This window comes from Drosophila ficusphila, unplaced genomic scaffold (assembly GCF_018152265.1).
Source record: "Drosophila ficusphila isolate 14025-0441.05 unplaced genomic scaffold, ASM1815226v1 contig_414, whole genome shotgun sequence".
Lineage (NCBI taxonomy): Eukaryota > Metazoa > Arthropoda > Insecta > Diptera > Drosophilidae > Drosophila > Drosophila ficusphila.
This window is the reverse complement of record NW_025064328.1, coordinates 18,648,281-18,669,386: the sequence shown is the minus strand read 5'-3', so window position 1 is coordinate 18,669,386 and position 21,106 is coordinate 18,648,281. Positions and strand designations below refer to the sequence as shown.

At 44.2% G+C, this 21,106-nt stretch overlaps 4 protein-coding genes across 5 annotated transcripts; all 4 read right to left on the bottom strand.

Annotated features, from left to right (window-relative positions):
- Positions 1 to 369: 369 nt before the first annotated feature.
- Positions 370 to 10,821, bottom strand: LOC108093817 (protein wech). Of its 2 annotated transcripts, XM_017194132.2 has the most exons (6): positions 10,623 to 10,821; positions 10,313 to 10,549; positions 6,947 to 7,229; positions 4,919 to 6,881; positions 4,705 to 4,857; positions 370 to 4,637 (listed from the first exon to the last, which is right to left on the bottom strand). In XM_017194132.2, the coding sequence occupies exons 3-6, from the start codon at positions 7,165 to 7,167 to the stop codon at positions 4,467 to 4,469; spliced, it is 2,508 nt and encodes an 835-aa protein (XP_017049621.1). In that variant the 5' UTR covers positions 7,168 to 7,229; positions 10,313 to 10,549; positions 10,623 to 10,821; the 3' UTR covers positions 370 to 4,466. The 2 variants fall into 2 exon arrangements, with proteins under 2 accessions (XP_017049621.1, XP_017049622.1); XM_017194133.2 differs by lacking the exons at positions 10,313 to 10,549; positions 10,623 to 10,821 and adding an exon at positions 9,501 to 9,854.
- Positions 10,822 to 11,767: 946 nt separating this feature from the next.
- On the bottom strand, positions 11,768 to 14,078 carry LOC108093819. Its single transcript, XM_017194134.2, has 2 exons — positions 12,909 to 14,078; positions 11,768 to 12,852 (listed from the first exon to the last, which is right to left on the bottom strand). The coding sequence occupies exons 1-2, from the start codon at positions 13,138 to 13,140 to the stop codon at positions 12,008 to 12,010; spliced, it is 1,077 nt and encodes a 358-aa protein (XP_017049623.1). The 5' UTR covers positions 13,141 to 14,078; the 3' UTR covers positions 11,768 to 12,007.
- A 718-nt stretch (positions 14,079 to 14,796) lies between these two features.
- On the bottom strand, positions 14,797 to 17,068 carry LOC108094038 (mesoderm induction early response protein 1). The gene is made up of 3 exons (XM_017194471.2): positions 16,295 to 17,068; positions 15,654 to 16,237; positions 14,797 to 15,581 (listed from the first exon to the last, which is right to left on the bottom strand). The coding sequence occupies exons 1-3, from the start codon at positions 17,034 to 17,036 to the stop codon at positions 15,156 to 15,158; spliced, it is 1,752 nt and encodes a 583-aa protein (XP_017049960.1). The 5' UTR covers positions 17,037 to 17,068; the 3' UTR covers positions 14,797 to 15,155.
- A 586-nt stretch (positions 17,069 to 17,654) lies between these two features.
- LOC108094027 (DNA replication licensing factor MCM4) lies at positions 17,655 to 20,861 on the bottom strand. The gene is made up of 7 exons (XM_017194458.2): positions 20,670 to 20,861; positions 20,294 to 20,607; positions 19,306 to 20,234; positions 18,878 to 19,249; positions 18,453 to 18,819; positions 17,928 to 18,380; positions 17,655 to 17,847 (listed from the first exon to the last, which is right to left on the bottom strand). The coding sequence occupies exons 1-7, from the start codon at positions 20,740 to 20,742 to the stop codon at positions 17,752 to 17,754; spliced, it is 2,604 nt and encodes an 867-aa protein (XP_017049947.1). The 5' UTR covers positions 20,743 to 20,861; the 3' UTR covers positions 17,655 to 17,751.
- Positions 20,862 to 21,106: the final 245 nt, after the last annotated feature.

Sequence of the window (21,106 nt, the reverse complement as noted above, 5' to 3'; positions counted from 1 at the left end):
CATAACATTTTCTTATAAGTACTTAGTACATACGAAATTAAAAAAATTTATAACCCCACCCTTTAAAAGTAATAGAAACGAAAGCCTGTTTATCTAGTCTTACTTTGTTGTTTTGCCTATAAAGTTATAATTTCAATTTAATTAGAGATCAAAGTCTTAAGCGATTAAACAAGTTGCCAGATAAATATTGGTTTGGTAAATGATCGTTATTAGTATCAATCATTATTTTGATACGGAGCTTTTAAAACTATTTCCCTGCAAGCTTTATTCGAAAGACGCAAAAGCCTAGCTTTAGGCTACAGTTGTTAAACTTAAAAAAGTTTAACAGCCAAAAGGGGAACCGAATCTAGAAAATAAAAGCCAACAATGTCCACAATTATTAGTGTATAATTTATTATTAAATATGTTATAAAATTTGTTTATCGTATAAAATATACTCTTATTCTTGTCTCGTCAAGTCCACATCTATGTATGTATATATATATTTGGGTATATAAATATGTATGTGTACGCATGTATATAGAAAAATGACAAACCACGTATCGTAGTAACCGTGGCATGCGTTTGTTTCAGATTTTCTCGCTTTTCACTATTAGACAATTACAATTTTTAACTGCAACTCGTTATTGAATTTGTCGCTTGATTTTGGTAGATTTTCTTTAGATTTATCGCCATATGACTTAATAGCTGCTTAATGGTGGGTGTACCTAGTACCCGCACGCCTCTACATATGTATGTATGTACGCTGTACGCTGCTGAGTGGGTGAGAATGTATGAGAAAATTTTGCATATGCCAAACGTGATCTCCCCTTACTTATCGCAAGCAAATCATATTTGAAGATTAAGAGGAGTAGGAGGGATTTTCGGAAATTTTGGTAATCGCTTGTCCTAGATATATAGTATATGGGGGTTAGTCTATGTTTAAGTAACTATGTATGTATGCGACTATGCTTATAAGTGTGGTTAGTATGCTGGCTATTTCGATGAATTCTCCATTCGATCCTGACCCTCATCCCGATCCTCTACGAATATATGCAGTATGCAGTATGCTATGCGAAACCAGTAGCTGGCCTATCATTATTTCTTATGCTGCGCTCGTCCGATCGATCTATGTATGTATGTTTTAACTTAAGCTGTGTGTGTGTCTGTGTCGTCTGATCTGGCTTATATTTTAAATTTGTACTCGTTTTGTACTCAATTGCTCCATAATTATTACATATGTTAGTACGTGTATGTATGTATGCGTATGTTTATGTATATAATTTCCAAATAAGAAATATTTTCAAATTTAGTTACAATCTGGGGGGTTTGTTACAAACTAATGGCTAAATGATAGCGACAAAATATGTATGTATGCGTAATGAATCATTTCAAAGATCTTTATAGGTAATGAAATCATTTCTCCGAGCTTGTCGAGAATTGCGTTTGCATTTGTCATTAAAAGTTTTACTCAAAATTTTATTTTGATATAAGAGTTCATTCCGTTTTGTTTTAGCATCGTCAATCGATTTGTTATAAAAAAGTTGCTTAGTAAATATGTATGTGGTTTTGCGAAGTTCATTTTTTTTATTTTACCTTTGAAAATCATTTTCAGCATGATTTTTAGTCATTAAGTTTGCCATTACGCTTTTCTCCTTAAATGCTAAGTACGTAATACGAAAAAAATTTGAATACCTGATTTAAGTTTTGGATTCGTTTAGTGTTTTTTATTTTAGTAGCTACTTGTATATGAGCATTTTTTTGCTTTAGAATTAATCGTAGGTGTATTTTGGGCAACGTGTTTTTGGAATATTCGGTTTATTTGAAAAAATACCTGCTTGCAGTTAATTAAGTATTTTTGGTATGTATTTTGTAAAAAGTTTAATTAACTATTGGTTTGAATGTGTGTGTGTGTTTGAGTGTAGTGTGGAGTTATTTAAAGTTATTGGTTTTGCTTTTCATTTTGATTCTTAAGCCTTTGGCAAATTGTTCAGTATCCTCATGACTTGTAGTAATTTGTTGTGTTTAACATACTTTAGTATTCTATAGATATATATGTTTAAATGCTTTTTATTTTGAATTATGGCATTCGGTATTCGCTTAAATCTCAATAATTGTCCTTCCTATCTGTTTTGCTTGAAGTTAATTTTTTTTTAGTTTTTGTTTACATTTTTTACACAATTTCTAAACTGTGGCTTTTAGAAAACGGCGTTCATTTGTAATGATATAAGTATTAGTTCTTTAGTATTGGTTTAGTAAATCTCACACAAATATAAAATATGGCATTCTCTCAGATGTCGCTAGGCCCGATACGATGCGATATATATGATATATACATACGATATTTGTGGGGGATGCTCTGCGTGCGCTTTGTGTGCGAGTATGTTTTTGAATGATTCGATCTGGATCACAAGAAATGAACGGCGCTTTAAGGTGTTACGATTGGATAAAATGAGGTTACGAGTATGTTATGGCGATCGTGTGGGTCCCCGTACTTTCGTAATTTCGGGGGTTGGCTAAACTAAGGTGTAAAATAATTACGATATCTACTCTATATAGCTCTATGTGGGGGTTGCCCTCTGCCTTCTCCCTTCTGCCTTCTGGTGTATATTAAGTGTATATAAATATTGTATATGTTTTTTGTTGCCACAGCTCTCGTAGAGCCTTTGGCTTTTTTGCATCTTTTTTTAAAGGTTAGTTTTAGTGTTAGGGTTTTTGTTTTTGTTTTTGTTTGTTTTGCGCATTTTATGCAATGTTGCTTTATTCGTGGAAGGAGTGTTAGCTATGTATCATCTCTCTGTCGATCCGTTGAAGTCGGGTTTGAACACAAGTACAAAGAATAGAACGTCTCAAAACAGTAAGAACATAACGTAAACTAAGTAACTAAGTTTGCTAATACATTTTTAAATTTTTGAACGCTTGGCCTTAGCCCAGAATCGGTCCTAGTCGTCTCTATTTATGTGTGTGTATAGATTTGCTATTAAAAATCGTTCCACCTCTAGACAGATAATTCAGCTAATTCGTGATTTCATTAAGTTTCATCGTTTTGTTTTATTTGTTTCTTTTGCGAGGAACATGTCACCTAAATGTGTATTCAATACGCCCATATATTGCTCTGGTTTTCCATATTTTTTCACTATGCCACGCCCGCTAAGTCTACTAAATGCTAATGAACACATTGAGTCAAAAATTATGATAATTTTTTCGTTATTTTGTTTTTAGTTTTAAGTTTTGTTTGTTAAACACCCCCCAACTCTCCTCCTAATTTTCAGCTAACCCCTCCCTTCAACCTGACGTGTATCCTGCGGGCAAATCCTTTCACATTAATTACAAATTAACAACACAAACTAAAGCCCTGTGATGCATAATGGCTATGAATGAGTGGGTGAATGTCGATGAGTGTCAGTTAAACTCGGTTTCAGCTATGCCCTTGATGATTCGTGACTGGATGATCGGATCTATAAGATATCTGTATCGCTATATGTATGAAAGTATGTATGTTAAGCTATGTTAAGTTACTTTACGTTATCAATGTCATTGCAATTTGAGTGCGTTTGTTTTTCACTTTTTGGCCTCACCATATATGGTTCTTTAGTTGGCTCCGAAATTGCGATTTAGTTAATCAGTCTTCGTTAAAAGTTCAACCAAAAGTCAGCGGGTTTCATCAATATTTTCGGTTTTGTTTGTTTCTTTGTTTTGCTTTGCTTCGTTTTACAAAGTTCGTGTACTCACTTGCTCAGTCTCAATTATAAGAAAAATAATTAAAAATATTTACCAAAAAAATAGTTGTAAAATAAACGTAAAACTGAACTAAACAAACGAATTAAGATTATAATACAAACATTAATACCATTCCACAGTGTCTCTGCAAATCATGTTTAGTAACTCTTGTCAAAAGTAGTTTCCTCTTTCCGCTAAGCAACCCCATAAAAACGCACCCCTCCTTCTCTACTCCTCCTCGTTCTATCAGCTAGCAAACTGCCTTTCAGTCTAACTAACAGGTAATAATATTTTCATCTAGTAAATGGTTGAGTTTCCCTCTTTGCTTTATCTTTTCTAGGTTTGGTAACTCTACTGAATGCTTTCGGATCCTACGACTATATATCTCCTATATCATTTTCAACTGCCTTTCGCATTAGTTTTCATTTTCGTTTTAGTTTTAATTGGTTGGTTGGTTGGGCTTGTATATTCGCTAGATATATGCATATGCGTATAGATATAGATATCCATAGATACATATGTGTTATTCGTATTGTATTGTAAATTACCAAATCGTAACCATAACTCTTAAGCAATATCGAGGTAATCGTTGTAGCACTTAAGCTAAAAATTTTCGCTAATTTCCATGCACTTCTGATTCTGACTTTTCCCTTTCCCTTATTATTTCAGTTTCGGCACCTGCTCTCTATCGTCCTGTTAAGTGGGTCTCTACGCTAACGTTTAGCTCTTGTAAATGGTCTAAAAAAGATCGGCGCTCGTAGCCTAATTTAGAATACGTGCACAAACCGCTTGTAAGGGTTTGACCCTTCCTTGGAGTCTGGCGACAGTTCAATGAGAAAAACGATGCGACCGTCTGGCATTATGGCCACATCGCAGGTGCGATCCTTCTCGTCCAGCGTTGGCGGCATTAGAGGATTGATGGAGGGTCGCACCTCAATCTGCCAATGGAATTGTTCATTTTTGTTATAGAATTTTGAGAAGTCCTGAACATAATATTGTACTTACATCCCACATAAAGTCCAGGTTTTGATTGAAGACCAGGATGCGTTGATTCTTGGAATCGGCCACTATAATGCGACCCTCGTCGTCACAGCACAGGCCCGAGGGCCGATTAAACTCATGGAAGCCTGAGCCCTCGTGTCCTTTAACAGAGAGAATCTGCAAAAAATGTAATGTAATTTAGTATCCATAAAACCTTCCTGTACACCAGCATATTTACATCGTTGATGTCCGGATCAATCAGGTAGAGGCAGTGGTTGTCGAAGTCAGACACTATAATGTTGCCCGTAGGCGTGTAGCAAACGCCTCGTGGCGAGGCGATTCCTTTGGTTTGACCATGGTTGTCGAACACTATCTGGCGAATGAAGCGGCCCTCTGAGTCAAATTGCTGAATGCGATGATTGCGTGAATCAGTGACCACGATTTGACGGCGCGAATTCACGGCCACGTCCCACGGATACTGGAACTGTCCGTACTCTTTGCCATAGCTGCCAAACTTAAGCAGGAAGACGCCGCTGGCGGTGAAGATCTGCACGCGGTGGTTGTCCTTGTCCACCACAATGATGCGATTGTCCACGTCCACGCAAATTCCGGCGGGCAGGTCGAACTCTCCGTTGCCAACGCCCTTGCGTCCGAACTTGAACTTTAGAGAGCCGTCCGGATTAAAGACCTGGACGCGATTGTTTCGGCGATCCGATACGAGCACGTGGCCCATTTTGTCAACACACAGTCCCCACGGTCGGCTCACCTGTCCGTCCTCATGACCCTCGGTGGCGAAGGACAGCGAAAGAGCACTCGAGTTCCGCACCTTTACCAGATCCATGCACCCCGGGATCGCCTGAGTGGTTCTTGGCGCACTGAAGTGAAGTCCGGGTGAGCTGCGCAGTCCGTTGAGCTCCCAATCCAAAGCAGCACTGGACATGCCACTAGACATTCCACAGGCACTTCCTCCGCGTGGTTGCATAATAGGTGATGGAATCCGGAAGCTGTTGTCCCGCAGCAAAGGGCGTCGAACACTCGAGGAGGCCACGGTTAGAGGATTGCTAGCCATGTTCATGCCAAAAGCTATGTCCATGCCGTTGGAAACGCCAACTCCAACGCCTCCGACTCCACCGCCAACGCCTCCGACACCAACGCCCACGGAGGCGGCAGCCACAGCACTCACACTGGAGACACTCGGCACAATGCCGTTGCTGCTGGACACTATGGGCATGTTCTTGTCGTCCACCAGGATTACACCACCCTGGTTGCGGATATCCTGCAAAAGGCTGTAGTCCGGTGGTGCGAACGCAAAGACCTCCTGCTTGGGCTGCAGGTCCTTATAGATGCCCGCAAACTGTTCCATCTGCCGCTGGCCATTGGTCAACTTCATTGCAATCTCGATCTGGTCCATATTGCAGGCATTATCCGCCACCTTGCTTAGCATATCCGAGGTCTCCGACAGCCCTGCGAGAGCCGACTTCAAGCCTGCCATCTGATCATGAAGGATGGCCAGGCGACGTTGACGGAGCTTTTCCACAAAGTCCAGGAGAAAGCGCTCGCGGTCCTCAATTGCAATGATAAACTGGCGGAAGGCCTTGCGTATGTTGTCACTTAGCTCACTGCAGTTGCGCTCGATCAGCCGAATGAAGGCCAGCGCCTTGTCAATGCTGCTCTTAATGCAGCGCGTGCCCACCTGGCTGCTCTCGATGGCTCCCTCCAGCTTTTCCTTGGAGCCCACCATAAAGCTCTGAATCGAGGCATAGCTGTGTTCTTTATGCTCGTGCAGTGTGCAGCACTGGCACACCAGTTTACGGCAGTAATCGCACACGTAGCGCAGCATCTCGTTGTGTATGTCGCAAATGAAGTTGCCGCTGGGCGGAGTCTGTGCGTTCACCGAGCTGCCTCCCGTGGGCGATGCTCCGATGGGCGTGGGCAGGGACACAATGGAGTGGTTGGAGGACAGCGGACTATTGCGGTGCTCCCTCAGGCAGTCGTTGCACATGAACTCGTTGCATTCGAGGCAACGTATCGAAGCGCTCACCTCGCACCAGCCGCAACTGATGCTTGAGTTGTTGGAGGACTCCGGGGACATCTTTGGATTGCTGCGTGCTCCGCTGCCAATGGGTCCGATGCTGAAGTCGCCATGCGTGTCCAGGCCGCCCAAGAAGTTATTTATGAAGAAGTCGGTGCGTGGTGGTGAGCTAGTGGGATAAGACGCGAGTTTCAATTAAGGTTTCCCATTTTTTTCCAAATAATTTTGACTCACCTCTGTCCCACATTGGGAAGCAGTCCCACGTTGAGATCCCAGGCGGGAAAGCTGTCGAGGATGCCAGCCAGCAGCCGCTCGGAGGAGTTGCTGGCATTGCTGCTCACACTACCGCCTCCACTTCCGTTGGCCGTCGAGGAGTTGGCCACGCCGTTGGCGCTCGACGCATTGCTGCTGGCCATTTGTTGCGGAACCGATTTGTTTGACAAGAGTTCCATCATGAGAGTGGTGAGATCACGTTTCTATAGCACAAGGCGGCAGTCGATGGAGTGGCGCTATTCCGCTATAAAAATTAACAAGGCTTTTGAAATTTGCAAGAGCTTTTTGCTTAGAGGAAATTTGCTTAGAGACAAACAAATAGTCAAAGTATTTTTTTCTAAACTGCGTTTGGAACGCGCGGGACGTCGTCAGTTGGCGAGGGGTAGCAGCTAACTAAATTGGCCAGGGAAAAGGTGCTTCATTAAGTAGTGCTAGACAGGCAGTTGCAGCTGCATTTGGGCATCTTAGGTAGCGGGAAAATTCCCCGACCGCCTGCCTGCCTTCTTATGCCCGATCCTCGGTCCTACATCCCCGACCCCTGATCCTATAAGCAGGGCCCGTCCCAAATCCGAAAAAACGTAATGCAACCCGAGAATGGCAGCTGTGTAGCGCGAGCAGCAGCAGGTCAGATTTGTGTGCCTATCTTTGTATCTGTAAGATGCTCGGCCGCACTCAAGCCATTGTCAAGTTATTTGGAATCCCGAAATTTCAGAATTAGCCACGCACATCCTAGTTTATGGGCCAAAATGGCGAGTTTTTCTCGCGCAATTCGGCGAACTGGCTGTACTACGTAGGTACTTTTTGTAACCCAGATACTTGAGTTCGGAAATATACCCCCAGAAAAACAAACAGGATTGGGATTAGAACCCACCCCCGCGGAGCCCCACCTCTCGACTCCACCTTATCGCGTAGTTATAACGTTTTCCTGTTTTTCCACCCACCATCTCACTTTGTCTGCACTGCGCAAGCGACTTTTCCACCGGGGAGGGGGTAAAAGGGAATTGGGCGGTGGAAAACCCAAGGCGAAAACGTCATGAAACAACAGACGGAACTGGTTGCCATCTTCAAGACAAGGAATGTACGCCCAATCAAACGACCAACATTCATCCCTTGGCAGAAGCAGGATTTCAGAGCGGCTTCTTCTACACTCAGAGGAAAACCTGACGACAAAACGTGTTTTTCCGTAATTCTGCTTTTGGGTGATTTGAGTTAATTTATAGAATAACCTTGAGGGTGGGCCTACCAAATCCGGCTTGTCCGGTGGGGGGTTTAGGGGAAAAGGGTTTGCCTTTATAAGTGGGTTGGGGTGTGATCCCGTTTAGATGAATATTAATGTCAATATAGCTGCTTCGAGCTGGTTCTACTTTCTTAATAATTAAATATTTATAATATTTATACTTTATAAACTAAAAAGCCTTTCAAATGGTTTTATTAGAAATGGAAAAACAAAAATCATTTCGAGTTTTTAGTCAAAATGTTAACCCTAACAGAAAATATAATTTACGTTCAGACGTTTAAAATAAAGATACAATTGAATTTAATGTTGGGCTAAAAGTTAGTTCCTTGGCTAACAATAAACATCTCAGTACGAATGATTATCGTATAATAAAGTATTGCAATTGTTTGCAGAAAATAAAAAATGTTTAAGGTTTTATGGTTTTCAGTTTGTAAAGACAACTAAAAACAATTCAGTTATGTTGTAAGAGACTATTAACACTTTTACTTAACAAATCAAGGTTTGATCTAAAAAGGATATTTACATATTTTCATCATGAAAATTTCATGTAATCTAGAATATAGAAACCCCAAAATATAAGAACGAAATATGCAAACGAGTAGTAATTGGTTTGGGTTGCTGAAATTTTTCATCAAAAGAATCCTGTCGAAATCAATACAGAGTCTCAGCCTTGATCCCTTTTCCGGCGAAACAATGCAACGCCCTAGGAAAGGAATGCGTTTCTAGGATATTTTCGAACCGTGTAGACAGCGGCAACAAAAACAAGGATAAAAAGAACAAGAGCAGGAAAAGAACTGAGAGGAGCAAAAGGAGAAGGGGCAGCGGCGAAACTACCCTTGTCACCCTTGAACGTTTTCCATTGAAACGGGTCTGTCTCCGAGTCGCAGGACGTGGAAAAAAACACGACCAAGAAGTTAAAGTCCTTTCACAAACACAAACACGCACATTCGTATATTTGTGTACGTGCAGCGGGGATACGGCGCAAAACGTCGGGGGATGAGGACGAGGGTTGTATTTACACAAGTTTCTCTACATGTCCGTATGTAGGTGGTTTCTGCGCCGCAAATCGTGTATATTTGTGTATGTATTGTTTTCAAAATTGGAAAACCGTTGAGAGGAATCTTTTGGGAATCTCAGGGAGCCGAAAAAATCAATATTTGCACTTGACTGCAATTGAATATTAAAGATCTATTTATCGTTTTGTGTTGATAGTTTCACTGTCTTCCCTTTCCTCTCTTTCTTTTGCTTTCTATATTTGCATCTCCTTCTCGTACACACCTTTTTTAGCAGCCGCATGCACGCCGCTTTGCTTTTATTATTGTTAGGCCCGTGTTTGTTTCGTTTTTAACTAATTGATTCGATTTTGGATTTGACGCGGATTCCGTTTTGATTTGTGATGGTTTATGCCTTTTCAGCGGATTTTCGCGAGGCGAGATTTTTGATTCCAGAGAGTTCTTATGCGTAATCCGTTCGCTCCGACATTCGTGCTCGTGTGTTCCTTATTCCGTCTGAAGAAGAAGATACATCCGAAACCGACACCGAAACCAAAAACACAACATAATCTCCCGCTCTCTCTCTCTGTTGCTTTTGCCGCTCATCACCATCTATGTAGCCCAAACAAAACATATAAAAAATAAACCCAAATGTATCTCAGTTAGTTTTTGATTTTAATGTGCGCGCGCGCGCTCCAAAAATGTCGCTCTTTCTTTCCTTCGCTCTCTCCTATTGCTTTCGCTCTCTGCCTCTCCTTCGCACACACATACACATAAGTCTGGGAGGCTACATGCATTTATTATTATCTTCTATTTATTTTCACTTATGCCGCACAGAACTGCATTTAACGAAGAGGGTCGTTGTACAAGTTTGGTTAAATGTACTGTTACTAACCTCAAACAATCAAATCGTCTGATCGGGCATAACGGCTAATAGGATAATGGCGTCCATTGCGTTGCAGGGTATCATGGGTATATGAGTTAGCTTAATAACATGTCACTTACATGAACAGCCGCTTACTGTTCCCATGAAAGATTGTAAAGGTAAACCCTCTTTAAACTTAATTTTTCAGGTTAACCGACTTAATTCACACTCACTTGATAAAATTATTCACTCTACACCGTCGTAGGGTAATCCATAATCGTCACTTTGCTTTAATTTGGTTTGCTAGTCCGTCCTTGTTCCTTTATCATGTGGTTGTTTGGTCGATGTAAAAAAGCTAAGAGAGTCTGGAAATCGCTAATCGTTGAAGGGTTTTCAAATCGTTTTCATTTTTCAGGCCATTATTTGGGCCATTTTTTTTACTTTTGCTTCCGCCCTCGTGCACTTTTTTCCTGCAAGCGAACGTGAAATTAAAAGGCCATGAACAATTGTTCTTATTGTACGTCTGCTTCTTGCTTAATTTACTTAGCCGTGTGTGATTTTGCTGCACTTTTCGGAACTTTCCGAACTTTGTTTGCCCCAATCGAGTGGTTTTAATTTTGACCCAGTTTTTGCGGCGGGACTAGGACTCTTAGTTGTCTTCACTCCAACCTTTACGCACGCATTTAACCATTTAACTCAGCATGTAAAACTCACTTTCGTGCGCTCGCTGTTTTCTCTTCCTCTTCTATGTGCGCTCTCTCACAATGCCCCTTTTATTGTTGTTGTTGATATTTTGCGCCCCTGTTTATTGAGGGTATTGGGAATAGCCGACTGGATGGTTCTTTATAAAGGGTGCGCGATCTGGTCACACTGAGGCTTTTAATAAGATTATTATTTGGGCTTATAGATTTTAAGGTATTTTTGGTTAATCTGAAAATAACTGTGGTAGTACTATTGTTACCATACTTTTGAAACAATTATGAATTTATAACTATTTGTTTTTTTTTTAAAGAATATTTAAGCTTGTAGGAATAACATGTTCCCTGCAATTACTCAATAAAAAGCCAACCACTTTCAAATAAGAAATAAGTTGTTAGTTAATGTATCGATGAATTTAGAAAGACTAATGCAATCCCTTCAGCTCTATAAAAAAAGGAAATGTAAATTTGTAATAAAAATGAGTAGCATGCTTTTTAGCGAAATCGATAAATAACGATGTGTACTACTTACAGATAAAGATTAGATGATAAAGATAACAAATTTAAACTTACAACTCAAAAATTCTTTTTAGGGTATTTCATGATCTGTTTTGCTGTTCCAATCGCCAACCATCCGAAGCCTATGGAGCGACCAAGAGAGTCATGAGCGGGAGAGAGTAGGAGAGAGCACGGCGCATGTGGCGCGAAAATTCGGACGGAACTGCTTAGCTGTTGTAGCTCTCTTGTGACTGTTTTTTTTGTTTGTTGTTGCCGCATATACCACCCTTAAGGAACTTGTTTTGCACTGACAGAAATTTCGAGTTGCCCGTGGCATAGAAAAAGCGATTGCAACAGCCGTGGCCGTGGATAATTGGAAACTCGACTTTGCGGGAGGAGAGCGTGGTGCGCACAGGTAAACTGCGCAGGTGCGCCGGAATGCAGATACAGGTAAAACTACACAAGTGGTTATCCTGGTGTAAAAACAAGTAATTACGCTGGGCGATAGTCTATTGGAAACGTTCGAATGTATTGTAATATATGTACATATATAGTATGGTATGTATTCAAGTGTGTGTGAATGAAGGAAGGCAGGCCGGAATACTGATTACATGCTACGTATGTAGGCAGATCCACAGAGTTAGTCAGTCGGGTTCTTATAATACTGTAAGCTACGCTTATAAAGTACATCTTCCCAAGTTCTGCCACTAATCCGCTTCCGGAACGGGATCCTCAGCCGAACTCAAGCTCTTCGATGAGCACGTTCTGCAGCTTTTGGCGAACGCGCAGCCGGCGACGATTGTCCAATCTCTGGAGGAAGGGCATCAGGCTGAGCAGGAACATGCGATCCGCCTCGTCCTGGAGATCGCCTCCTGAGGGATCTGTGTTAGTGGCTGCATCCGTGCTGATGTACTTGAAGGGCAGATCGGAGGAGGGGGATTGCGAGTTGGAAAACACCTTAGCCTCCGGTTCGCTCTTTACGCTGGAGCCGTGGCTGTTGTTGTGGTTACAACGCGTCTTGGTTACCGCCCGTTCAATTTCCTCATCATCGTCCAGCACTTCAATTGTATAAACACCGGGATTTGGGGCCTCCGACCGCTTGAACCGCTCCCTTTCTTCCTCCAGGTTCTCCGAAGCGGCGTCCTCGTCGAAGTCATCGTCGTCCTCCTCGTCCTCCTGCTGCTCCGGCTGCTGCGGCTCCAGCTTGAACCTCTTGCTTTCCGGCGGTTGGCACTCACGGTCCTCAAAAAACGAACTGATGTCCGAGAAACTCGGCTGGTGCAGCTCCGAGTCGTAGCTGTCGCTGATCTCGCAAATGGGCTCCGTGGCCACAATGGACATTGTGTCGTATTTGTCCGGACCCAGCACATTGTTGTTTTCCGTCCAGTGCCCTGGAGGATGTTTCTTGCTGCTGCTACGCGTCTGCCGCATGATGTTCTCATGGACGGCGGGCTCCATAAACCGCATGTCGTTGTAGAAGCGCCACGACGAAGGCGTCTCAGTGGACAGGTTATTGCGGATGTACACCTTGCGAAAGTTGTCCCTCAGGTGGCCCCACTTGATCCGGCAAATGTCGGCTGCCAAAAGGTAAGGTTTTAGAGAGGAAACGATTGTGCGAGAGACGAAAGGTTACCTGGCAGATTGACATCCTGACCCACCTCAAACCAAACGGGCGTAATGTCGCTGCGCTTTTGGCCATTGGCGTTGTTGCGCAGCCAGAGCATTGGACGTCGGGAGACGGCGGCAATCAGCCGCTTCACGGTTTCGATGGGCAGCTTGGCGGTGTTGGTGAAGGCGAAGGAGGCGGGGGAAGAAGCAGGGGCGACGGAGGCCGCCGACGATGACGCATTGTAGGCCAGCTCCATGTCCGCGATCCGAGTTGCCAATTCCCCTGAGTCGACGTCCGATGGCAATTCCGATTTCAAGCGACTCGCGCAGCTCAAGTGCTCAGGCAGCACTGAAAATACGAAAAATACGAAAAGTACGGGCACCACGATGTGTACGGCCCAGCCAGCAACAACCAGTTTACGTGCCTTTTGGCGGTGCCGAGAGAGAATCGTGGAAAGAGCGGACGGAGGCGGTGGCAGATGCGGAGGCGGGGACGGAGGAGACGGGAAGGAGAGTGGCTTGAGCAACAGGCTTTGCCTTTGCCACGAACTGAAGACGAAGAAGAAGACGAGGAAGAAGAGGAAGAAGCAGGCGAGGCAGCAGAACAACAACTGAATCTGCCTGGGCAATATTATCCGGATGTTAAGCTTCCGCTGGCCGCAACTCTCTGAGTCGTATTTGCGCTTTTTACGGTTGTTAACTTCGCCGTTGTAGGCCCGCCGTAACGAATCCAATATGCTCTGCCATTTCCCAAAAATGGGGTTATACTACCAAGTATTACACCCATATACATCCATCCGATCCATTCAGCGACTTTCATGAACATATCACTTTCTATCGCGGAGGAAAACCTTTTCGCCCCACCCTGTCATTCCAGAAAAAGATCCTTTTGCAGGTGGCCCTGCCGCATTGGCTGGAAATTCATAGTGTAGCGTATAGAGCGTGGTGTAGCGTACTTTGTTTATTTTTATCAAAACTGGATTTTACTACGGTCTGCTGGCTGGGCTGCTTGGAAATGGAAATGGAGCTGGAGTGAACGTACAAAATTCACGCCACGCCAGTGGAGCCACCACACGTACATATAAACGTACAAAACATATACGAGGGTGTGTGGGAACAAAAGCTCCAGCTGGAATGATCGTGAGCCTGGAACCAAAGACTGTATCCGTTGTCTATATGTAAAAGCACACATACATATATGTACATATACTTTGCACGTTTCGGGTTGAGTCTCCTTCTCTTAAGACTGCGAAAATGCAAGTGAAGCAGACACGACAATTGGCGACCGGGGTTATTTATCAGATCTATAGCTTTGCGGTTGGATTTCATCTTGACATTTGATCCTCGCCGCAAATTCACATACATTTTCGCATTTGTAGTTGGTCATACACACACAGATACGTGGACGGGCAACCGGCCAATAAGTGGGAATCCAACACCGTAATTGGCCATTTGCAAGAACGTATTAAGAAGAAAACTGGGGAAAAAGATACTTGCATATATATATATATATATATATACATACATGGTAAAGTACGGACCGGTTCTTTGTTTTCAATCCGGTTAGCATATAAGGAGTACGGAGTACTTCATGAGTGTAAAGCGAAATCCTTGAATTTTAATTTTAGGTAACGGACTGATAAATATGAATGTTAAATACCGGTCTAACCCAATATAAAATAAAGTTAAAGTTAATAAGTTGAAAGCTTAAGTCAAAGGTTAATGGTTTTCAAAAAATCTTGAAATCTAAAGATTTTACAAGCCCTTTTCCAACATGACCCTTTATATATATGTATATATATGAGAATACTCAACTTCCTTAATTTAAAACCTGATTCTACTTAGCCGGAAAACCTGATGTTTAAATCAGCTAAGGAAAAGTTAGAAGTTAATAAATAAGACCGTAAGACGACTTCACAGATATACATTTTACATTTATTGACATGACGTTCAACGAAACTCAAGGATTGAGCGAAAATATATTGTATATATAAGCGATAAGTACTTGGTTCCGGAATCCATACGCACATGTAACAATTAGACGAATCGCACGCTTAACAATAGAGAAATTCTTTACGGGGTATGAGAGATGTCGATTTAAGAATCTGGAATATATATGTTTAGACATATGGTATATACTACACGTACAGAATGCATATTTATAGTGAGTGGTAATGGTAATGAAGACGCCCTGCTAATACTTTGCCTGGCCCAACCGAATGGAAGACGCCTGCGCCCATTGATGATAATGTTGATGATGGAGGAGTGTCATTTACACAGAAGTCAAATTGGGTTCTTCATCGACGTTATCCTCGTCTTCGAGGGGCGCCGATGCGGATGTTCCTCTCTTCCGACTTCCTCCAGGTGCGATACCTGCTGTTTGACTCCCAGTCATAATGGAATAACTTTTTGAGGCGGGTTTTCGCGGACTGGCAACGGCATCTTTTTCCAGGGTGGATATGTCACCATTGCTGTGACCATTGCTGCTGTGCGGGGAGCAACTGCCGTTGCTGTTAGCAGTCCCGATTCCAGGTGCAGTTCCAGCACCATTACCACTCCCATTTCCAGCGCCCGCCTCGTTGATAAAGACGTCCATGTGATCGATAGTGTCGTTGAGGGCAAAGCTCTGGTCCCGGCGCTCGCTCTTCTTCCACAGATAGTAAAACTGGACCAGCTCGCGCATCGTTCTAGTGCGCACCTGAAAGAGCGCAACGAGCCCACAGATTACTCGTTAGGGGCGATCGGCGGGCGACGGACCTGGTTCCTTTACCTGGTTCTGACGTATCTGGTAGAAGTCCTTGCCATACCGCTGGATGCCCTCCTCGAACTTCAGGCACTCGTCCTCGGACCAGCTGCTCATGGTGTCGCTGAGAGGCAGGACATTTAGGCGCTTACGTCGCAGCGCCTCCTTGAAGTCATAGCCGCACTGGACGAGCAAATGAAGCGCCTGTTCGTTGTCTTTTACCACGAGCTCTTGGTCGCCGGCGCCACTAAATGTAGGCGTTGACTTTGGCGGCGTGGCAGGAGTTGGATTTGGAGCTAGTTGCTCGGCAGCTGAAGTTTCCTCGCCACCAGCAGCCTCTGCTCCACCTTCCGGCGGAACTATTGATCGTGTTTCTTGAATTTTGGCCAGGTATTCCTCCACCTCACGTTCGCTAACCTGGCTGGGCTCCCAGATCAACTGATCCTCGTTCTCATACGGCAATATGTCCCCATATTGCGAGAGGCCCTCAGGAATGTCAGCCTGATAGTCATGGCCCACCATGATAATCTTTCGGGTGTCATCTAGCTCGGACTCACTTTCCTCCTCCTCTTCCGCTTCAACTTCATCGAACAACGTTTGCAGTGGAGTGACTACAAAAGGATTACATAATGTAGGTTAATTATATTTTGAAGTTCATTTATACATACATCTTTCGGCCTCCTCACCGCATGCGGGCGCCAGATCTGTGAAGGATTCGTCTGGGTACAGGTCAAGCAAATGGGAGCGATGCTGCTTCCTGTTTCCTTCTGACTGCGAAGCTTCCTCCGCTTCCATGAAAGAGACCTCTCCAGTTTCCAGCGGAGATGCTTGCTTGTTCGGCAACTCCTTCGCTTCCTCCTGCTCTCCGCTATCGTTGAGTTTCTCCAATTGCGAGGCTCCGCTAGAAGTTGAGGTGGACGTGTGCGCCATTTCTGTGTCCAACTCCTGGTACTGCCGCTTGGTAGCCCGACGTGCTCGTCGCGAACTGCTGCCAGAGCGGTTGGAACTGCTGATCGCCGGCGAGGACGACGCGCCCCCATACTTGGCTAGAAGCTCCTCGATGGGCATCTCGCTCTCCTCTCGCAGTGTGGCTATCTCGTCCTCGGCGCTGTGCGCTTCCATGTCCGCCAGAGCCTCCTCCTCGTTTAACGTGGCCTCGTCGTCAAAATCGTTGACCATCATGTCGATGGTTGGCTCAAAGGTGGTGTCCGCCACTGAGGAGGAAGGTGACATGGGTGCCTGGACGCTGGTGCTGGTGTTGTCCGAACTGGTCGCCGGCGACTTGCGGCGCTCCCGGTCCCGCTTCGTCGGCGTCGCGGCCAGGTCGCTGTTCGCCAGGCTGCCAGAGTCCGCCGACGCCTCGGAGGCGCTATGCTGCGAATGCTCCGACGATTTCCCGAACTCCATCATTTTCCGTACACACAGTGTGGCAGCGGCCAGAGCGCCAAAATATGTGTTTTTCGTTGACAAAAATCTGCTAAAAAATGCCCCGATTGAGTTTTTCAAAAATAAGGGGTATTCCTGAGAGTGTTGAATTGAAAACCCCCCGTAAAAAACGAAAGTGAAATTATAACCATTTTGTTTTTCAGCAGACAAGCATGCTTTTTGGAATATAAAGTTTTCTAACGACTCTTAAATTACAAAATAAATAACATCAAAATCGGACAACTATATTATATCTGCCATATGAACAATAGTTCATATATATGGAAAAAACGTAATTGCTTTTATGTTTTTTAGAAGTTATGTATTTTGTTCGACATATTTAATGACTGCAAGGGTATATAAGCCTCGGCGAGCCGAAGCTAGCTAGAATAAATTGCAAATGGAATCCAAAAATTAATAACATTTTTTTTTTTTTTTTGTCATCAAAGGATGATTTTTGGAATATAGTTTTAAAGCGACTCTTGAAGTGCGAATAGAGTTTTGAACAAAAATATGCATATGTGGTTTTGGACTCTATTTGTAATGAAATTTTACCTTAACAAATTTCCTCATGAAATTAGAGGTCATAAAAACAAGGCAGCATAATTAAGCATTTTTTATTTTTTAAATTATTGATGAAATAGCGCTTAAAATAGGAATGAGTGAGTTTATGATTTCAAATGAGATAAATATTATAAAATTAACAAATACGAATGGTATTTTTTCCCATGACAACAATTGCTCCTTCATCTTGCACCTCCTTTAAAGCGTCCTCGAATTGCTCACGTGTGATCATCTAAAATTAATAATAGGTTATTTAATAAAAATAATTCATTTATATTCCCAAGCTTGTAAATAAAATATATATATACTAACTATTTGGGACCCTTCCTTGATATCGTTGAATAGTTTCTGATATGGAACTGTGAGAACCTTGCCCTTCTTCTTAAGATTCTCCTTAATTGCTGCAACCAGATCTGCTCGCTTCTTGCGGGCTGCAGTGGATAGGCCAGTGGTAAGGATTCCCACGTCGATCTTGCCGGACAGCGGATCAGTCGCCGACTGCTTGAGTGCCTCTCGATGGAGTCGCCAAGCCTCCTCCACGTCCTGCAACTCTACCTCGTTGCTGAGTCGCACTTTGGCGTGCGCCTCCGACAGACGAATAAGGCTCTCCAGTTGGCGAGGATATGCAGAAATCTGTCCCCGACCGGCGCCCACCTTGCGCATGTCCACGTAGGCCTGAATCAATCGCTGCTGCGCTTCATCGGAGAGCGTGGGCGACAGATGTTCTCGGGCGTAGGCAATGTAGTCGCGCAGAACACTCATATCCTAGATAGAAAGTGACAAACAAATAAATTAAAATAACATATCTAAATTGTACATTCATTCAAAACTACTTACAAACATGGTGTCTTCCTCTTCGTGCCGGGTCACATAGTAGAGCGATACCAAATGACTTGCCAGACGCTTGTCAAAAATTTCATCCTGGGGATCCAGGACCAGAAATATCAAATCAAAGCGAGATAACAGAGTGTGCGGTAGCTGCACGTTGTCAATGATGTTCTTGCGCTTGTTCCACTGCGACTCGGCAGGATTGGCGGCTGCTAGGATGGAGGTCCTTGCATTCAGCTGACAGATTATGCCCGCCTTGGCAATACTAAGGGTCTGTTGCTCCATCACCTCGTGGAGAACGCTGCGCGTCGAGTCGTTCATCTTGTCGAACTCGTCAATGCAGCAAACACCATTGTCAGCCAAAACCAAAGCACCCCTGAAGCACAAAAAAGTTTAGCATATTAAAGAATTGCAAAATTTCAATTTGAACCCACGTTTGCAGGACCAGCTGACGCGTTTCCGGGTCCTTGGTCACATAGGCAGTCAAGCCCACAGCCGAAGAACCGCGTCCTGAAGTGTACTGTGATCTTGGCACTAAATTAAAGACGTACTGCAGCATCTGAGACTTGGATGTACCCGGATCGCCGCAAAGCAGCAAGTGGATCTCCGACCGGAAGTTCTGACGGCCAAGAGTTGCATGTTTCTTTTTAGTGCCACCAAAAAGCTGCAGCAAAATGCCCTTCTTGATGTCGTCATTCTCGTAAATAGAGGGCGCAATGGCTCTGGCTAGGCGGTCATAAATATCCGGCTTTTTGGCCAGCAGTTGCAGCAGCTCAACACGTTCTGGCGGAAAGATGTGATCCTTCCTGAAAATGTATTTATCGTGAGATATTATTATTTTATTTAAGTTTACCGAGCTTACCCTTCCTCCTCCTCATACAGTCGCTTGTTGTCTACCTTGCGGAAGTGCACCACATCGACGTGGGTCTTGTACACGCTCTTTACCGATGAACTAAGGCCACCGCTCTTAAGCGGCGTGGCCCGGTAAATGCCCGTGACTGTAACACGATCACCCGGCTGCACCTTGTCTACTAAATCGTTATGGGCATACAGGAGCACATTGTGAGGCGTTTGACCGGCTGCCATGTCATCCGGCGACTCCTGCAGCTTGACGAGCTGCTTGTCCGTGAACTCGGATCGGTTGTGGATCAGACGGAAACAGTGGTTCGTGTTGCAGTTGGTGCACAGCGTTGGCTGATTGATTCGACCACGGTCCACTTCGACGGTAGTGCTGAAGGAGCAAATGTTGCAGCTGAAGAACGCCTCGCGCATCTCAGGAATAACATTTGACGAGCGAATCACCATGCCGCTGATGCTGATCAGCTGGTCCATGTCCTCGGGATTCAAGGAGCGCATGTTTCGCGTCTTGTCCGCGTTGAAAGGACGCACCTGGATTTGGTGCTCCAGTAAAGCGGCTGGATATCGTTCAAAGAACATCTCGTTGATGGCCATGTCAAACCCAGGTATAACCTCTTGCGGGTAACAGATCAACTGGCGATACAAATCTTGGTCAAAGGTCTTTAGGTGGGCACAATTGAGATTAAGATACGGCTCCTCCAGCGTGTGTATCTCCTCTAGCTTTTGCAGATAAAGCGGCTGATTGACATCGATGTTCTCCGAGATCTCATCCTGCTCTGCACCCGGGTCAATAAAACGCATTATGAACGACTTGAACTTGGACTTGCACTGGCTGACAACCACATTTGTGCCCCAGACAACAAGCTGTGGTGCCTGCGAGGATTCAGAGACAGGATCGGTGGTCTCAGAGCCTTTCTCGGGAATAGTTTCTAGCTGTAATAGTAGCCCAAGTGAGTCTAAGTTCTGAGGGAGATCTGCCGGATGCCACTTACCCCTGAGCCTCCACTAATAGCCACCTGGCGGATGCGCTTGTCCGTCCGGATGTCAGGTCGTGCCCGCAACGGAGTGCCTCTTATTCCGGAGCGCGGGGTGCGAATGGAGCCCATTGAACTTGGCGTGCCGTAGTTAAGCGGCGAACTTAGATCGATCTCGCTCATGTTGGCACCCAATCCTCGAGCTGGACTAGTAGCCGGCAAACTAATGTTTCCTGGTGAAGTGGGCGGTAAACTTATGTTGTCCGAGGGTCGTACGCCGGCCCTGCCGGGACCCATACGCATGGGCGTCTCCACATCCTGCGCGACAATGCCTGTGTGTAAAAAGATTCTGAGTTTGCAAAGAAATCGCCCTTATTCACATGCCAAAACTTACCTCTTGTGGGAGTGCGAGCTCCCTGTTTGGGTGTGGCAGCTCCAACACTGGGCGAACGAGCGGGACTTGACATTTTCTTAGTGCTGTATGTTTACTTAGTCTGCTCCAGATGAAAACTGTAGCTGTTGTGACAAAAATTCAGACGATGCCTCGCTTGTGTCGCAGCCAAATAAAATTTCGCGGGAAATTTTCTGTGAAAGTGCTGATAAATACCCTTGGGTGGATGTGCAGTGTTGCGAAACTCACTCAGGGCATTGCGCGCCAAATGTTTAAGGCTCTCTCAGAGGTTTATTCCGCAAAAGTAAAGTTTGTTAATCAATTAATAGAATCTTTCTCATGATGGGCATCATGCATTTCAATCTTTATCCTGCAAATTAACCACCCTTTTTGTACATGGCCCAAACCGCACGCCCTTTGGCAACCCTGCCCTTTGGCAA

Bases quoted from the DNA above. Each gene is read 5' to 3' on its own strand.
- LOC108093817 (XM_017194132.2), bottom strand. From the start codon at position 7,167: ATGATGGAACTCTTGTCAAACAAATCGGTTCCGCAACAAATGGCCAGC. The intron at 6,882-6,946 runs GTGAGTCAAAAT...TTATCCCACTAG, and splicing joins CTTCCCAATGTGGGACAGAG to CTCACCACCACGCACCGACT. The intron at 4,858-4,918 runs GTAAATATGCTG...CATTTTTTGCAG, and splicing joins TTGATCCGGACATCAACGAT to ATTCTCTCTGTTAAAGGACA.
- LOC108093819 (XM_017194134.2), bottom strand. From the start codon at position 13,140: ATGGAGCTGGCCTACAATGCGTCATCGTCGGCGGCCTCCGTCGCCCCT. The intron at 12,853-12,908 runs GTAACCTTTCGT...ACCTTTTGGCAG, and splicing joins TCAGGATGTCAATCTGCCAG to CCGACATTTGCCGGATCAAG.
- LOC108094038 (XM_017194471.2), bottom strand. From the start codon at position 17,036: ATGATGGAGTTCGGGAAATCGTCGGAGCATTCGCAGCATAGCGCCTCC. The intron at 16,238-16,294 runs GTATGTATAAAT...ATCCTTTTGTAG, and splicing joins CGGTGAGGAGGCCGAAAGAT to TCACTCCACTGCAAACGTTG. The intron at 15,582-15,653 runs GTAAAGGAACCA...GCGCTCTTTCAG, and splicing joins ACCAGATACGTCAGAACCAG to GTGCGCACTAGAACGATGCG.
- LOC108094027 (XM_017194458.2), bottom strand. From the start codon at position 20,742: ATGTCAAGTCCCGCTCGTTCGCCCAGTGTTGGAGCTGCCACACCCAAA. The intron at 20,608-20,669 runs GTAAGTTTTGGC...TTTTACACACAG, and splicing joins AGCTCGCACTCCCACAAGAG to GCATTGTCGCGCAGGATGTG. The intron at 18,820-18,877 runs GTGGGTTCAAAT...TTTGTGCTTCAG, and splicing joins CGTCAGCTGGTCCTGCAAAC to GGGTGCTTTGGTTTTGGCTG.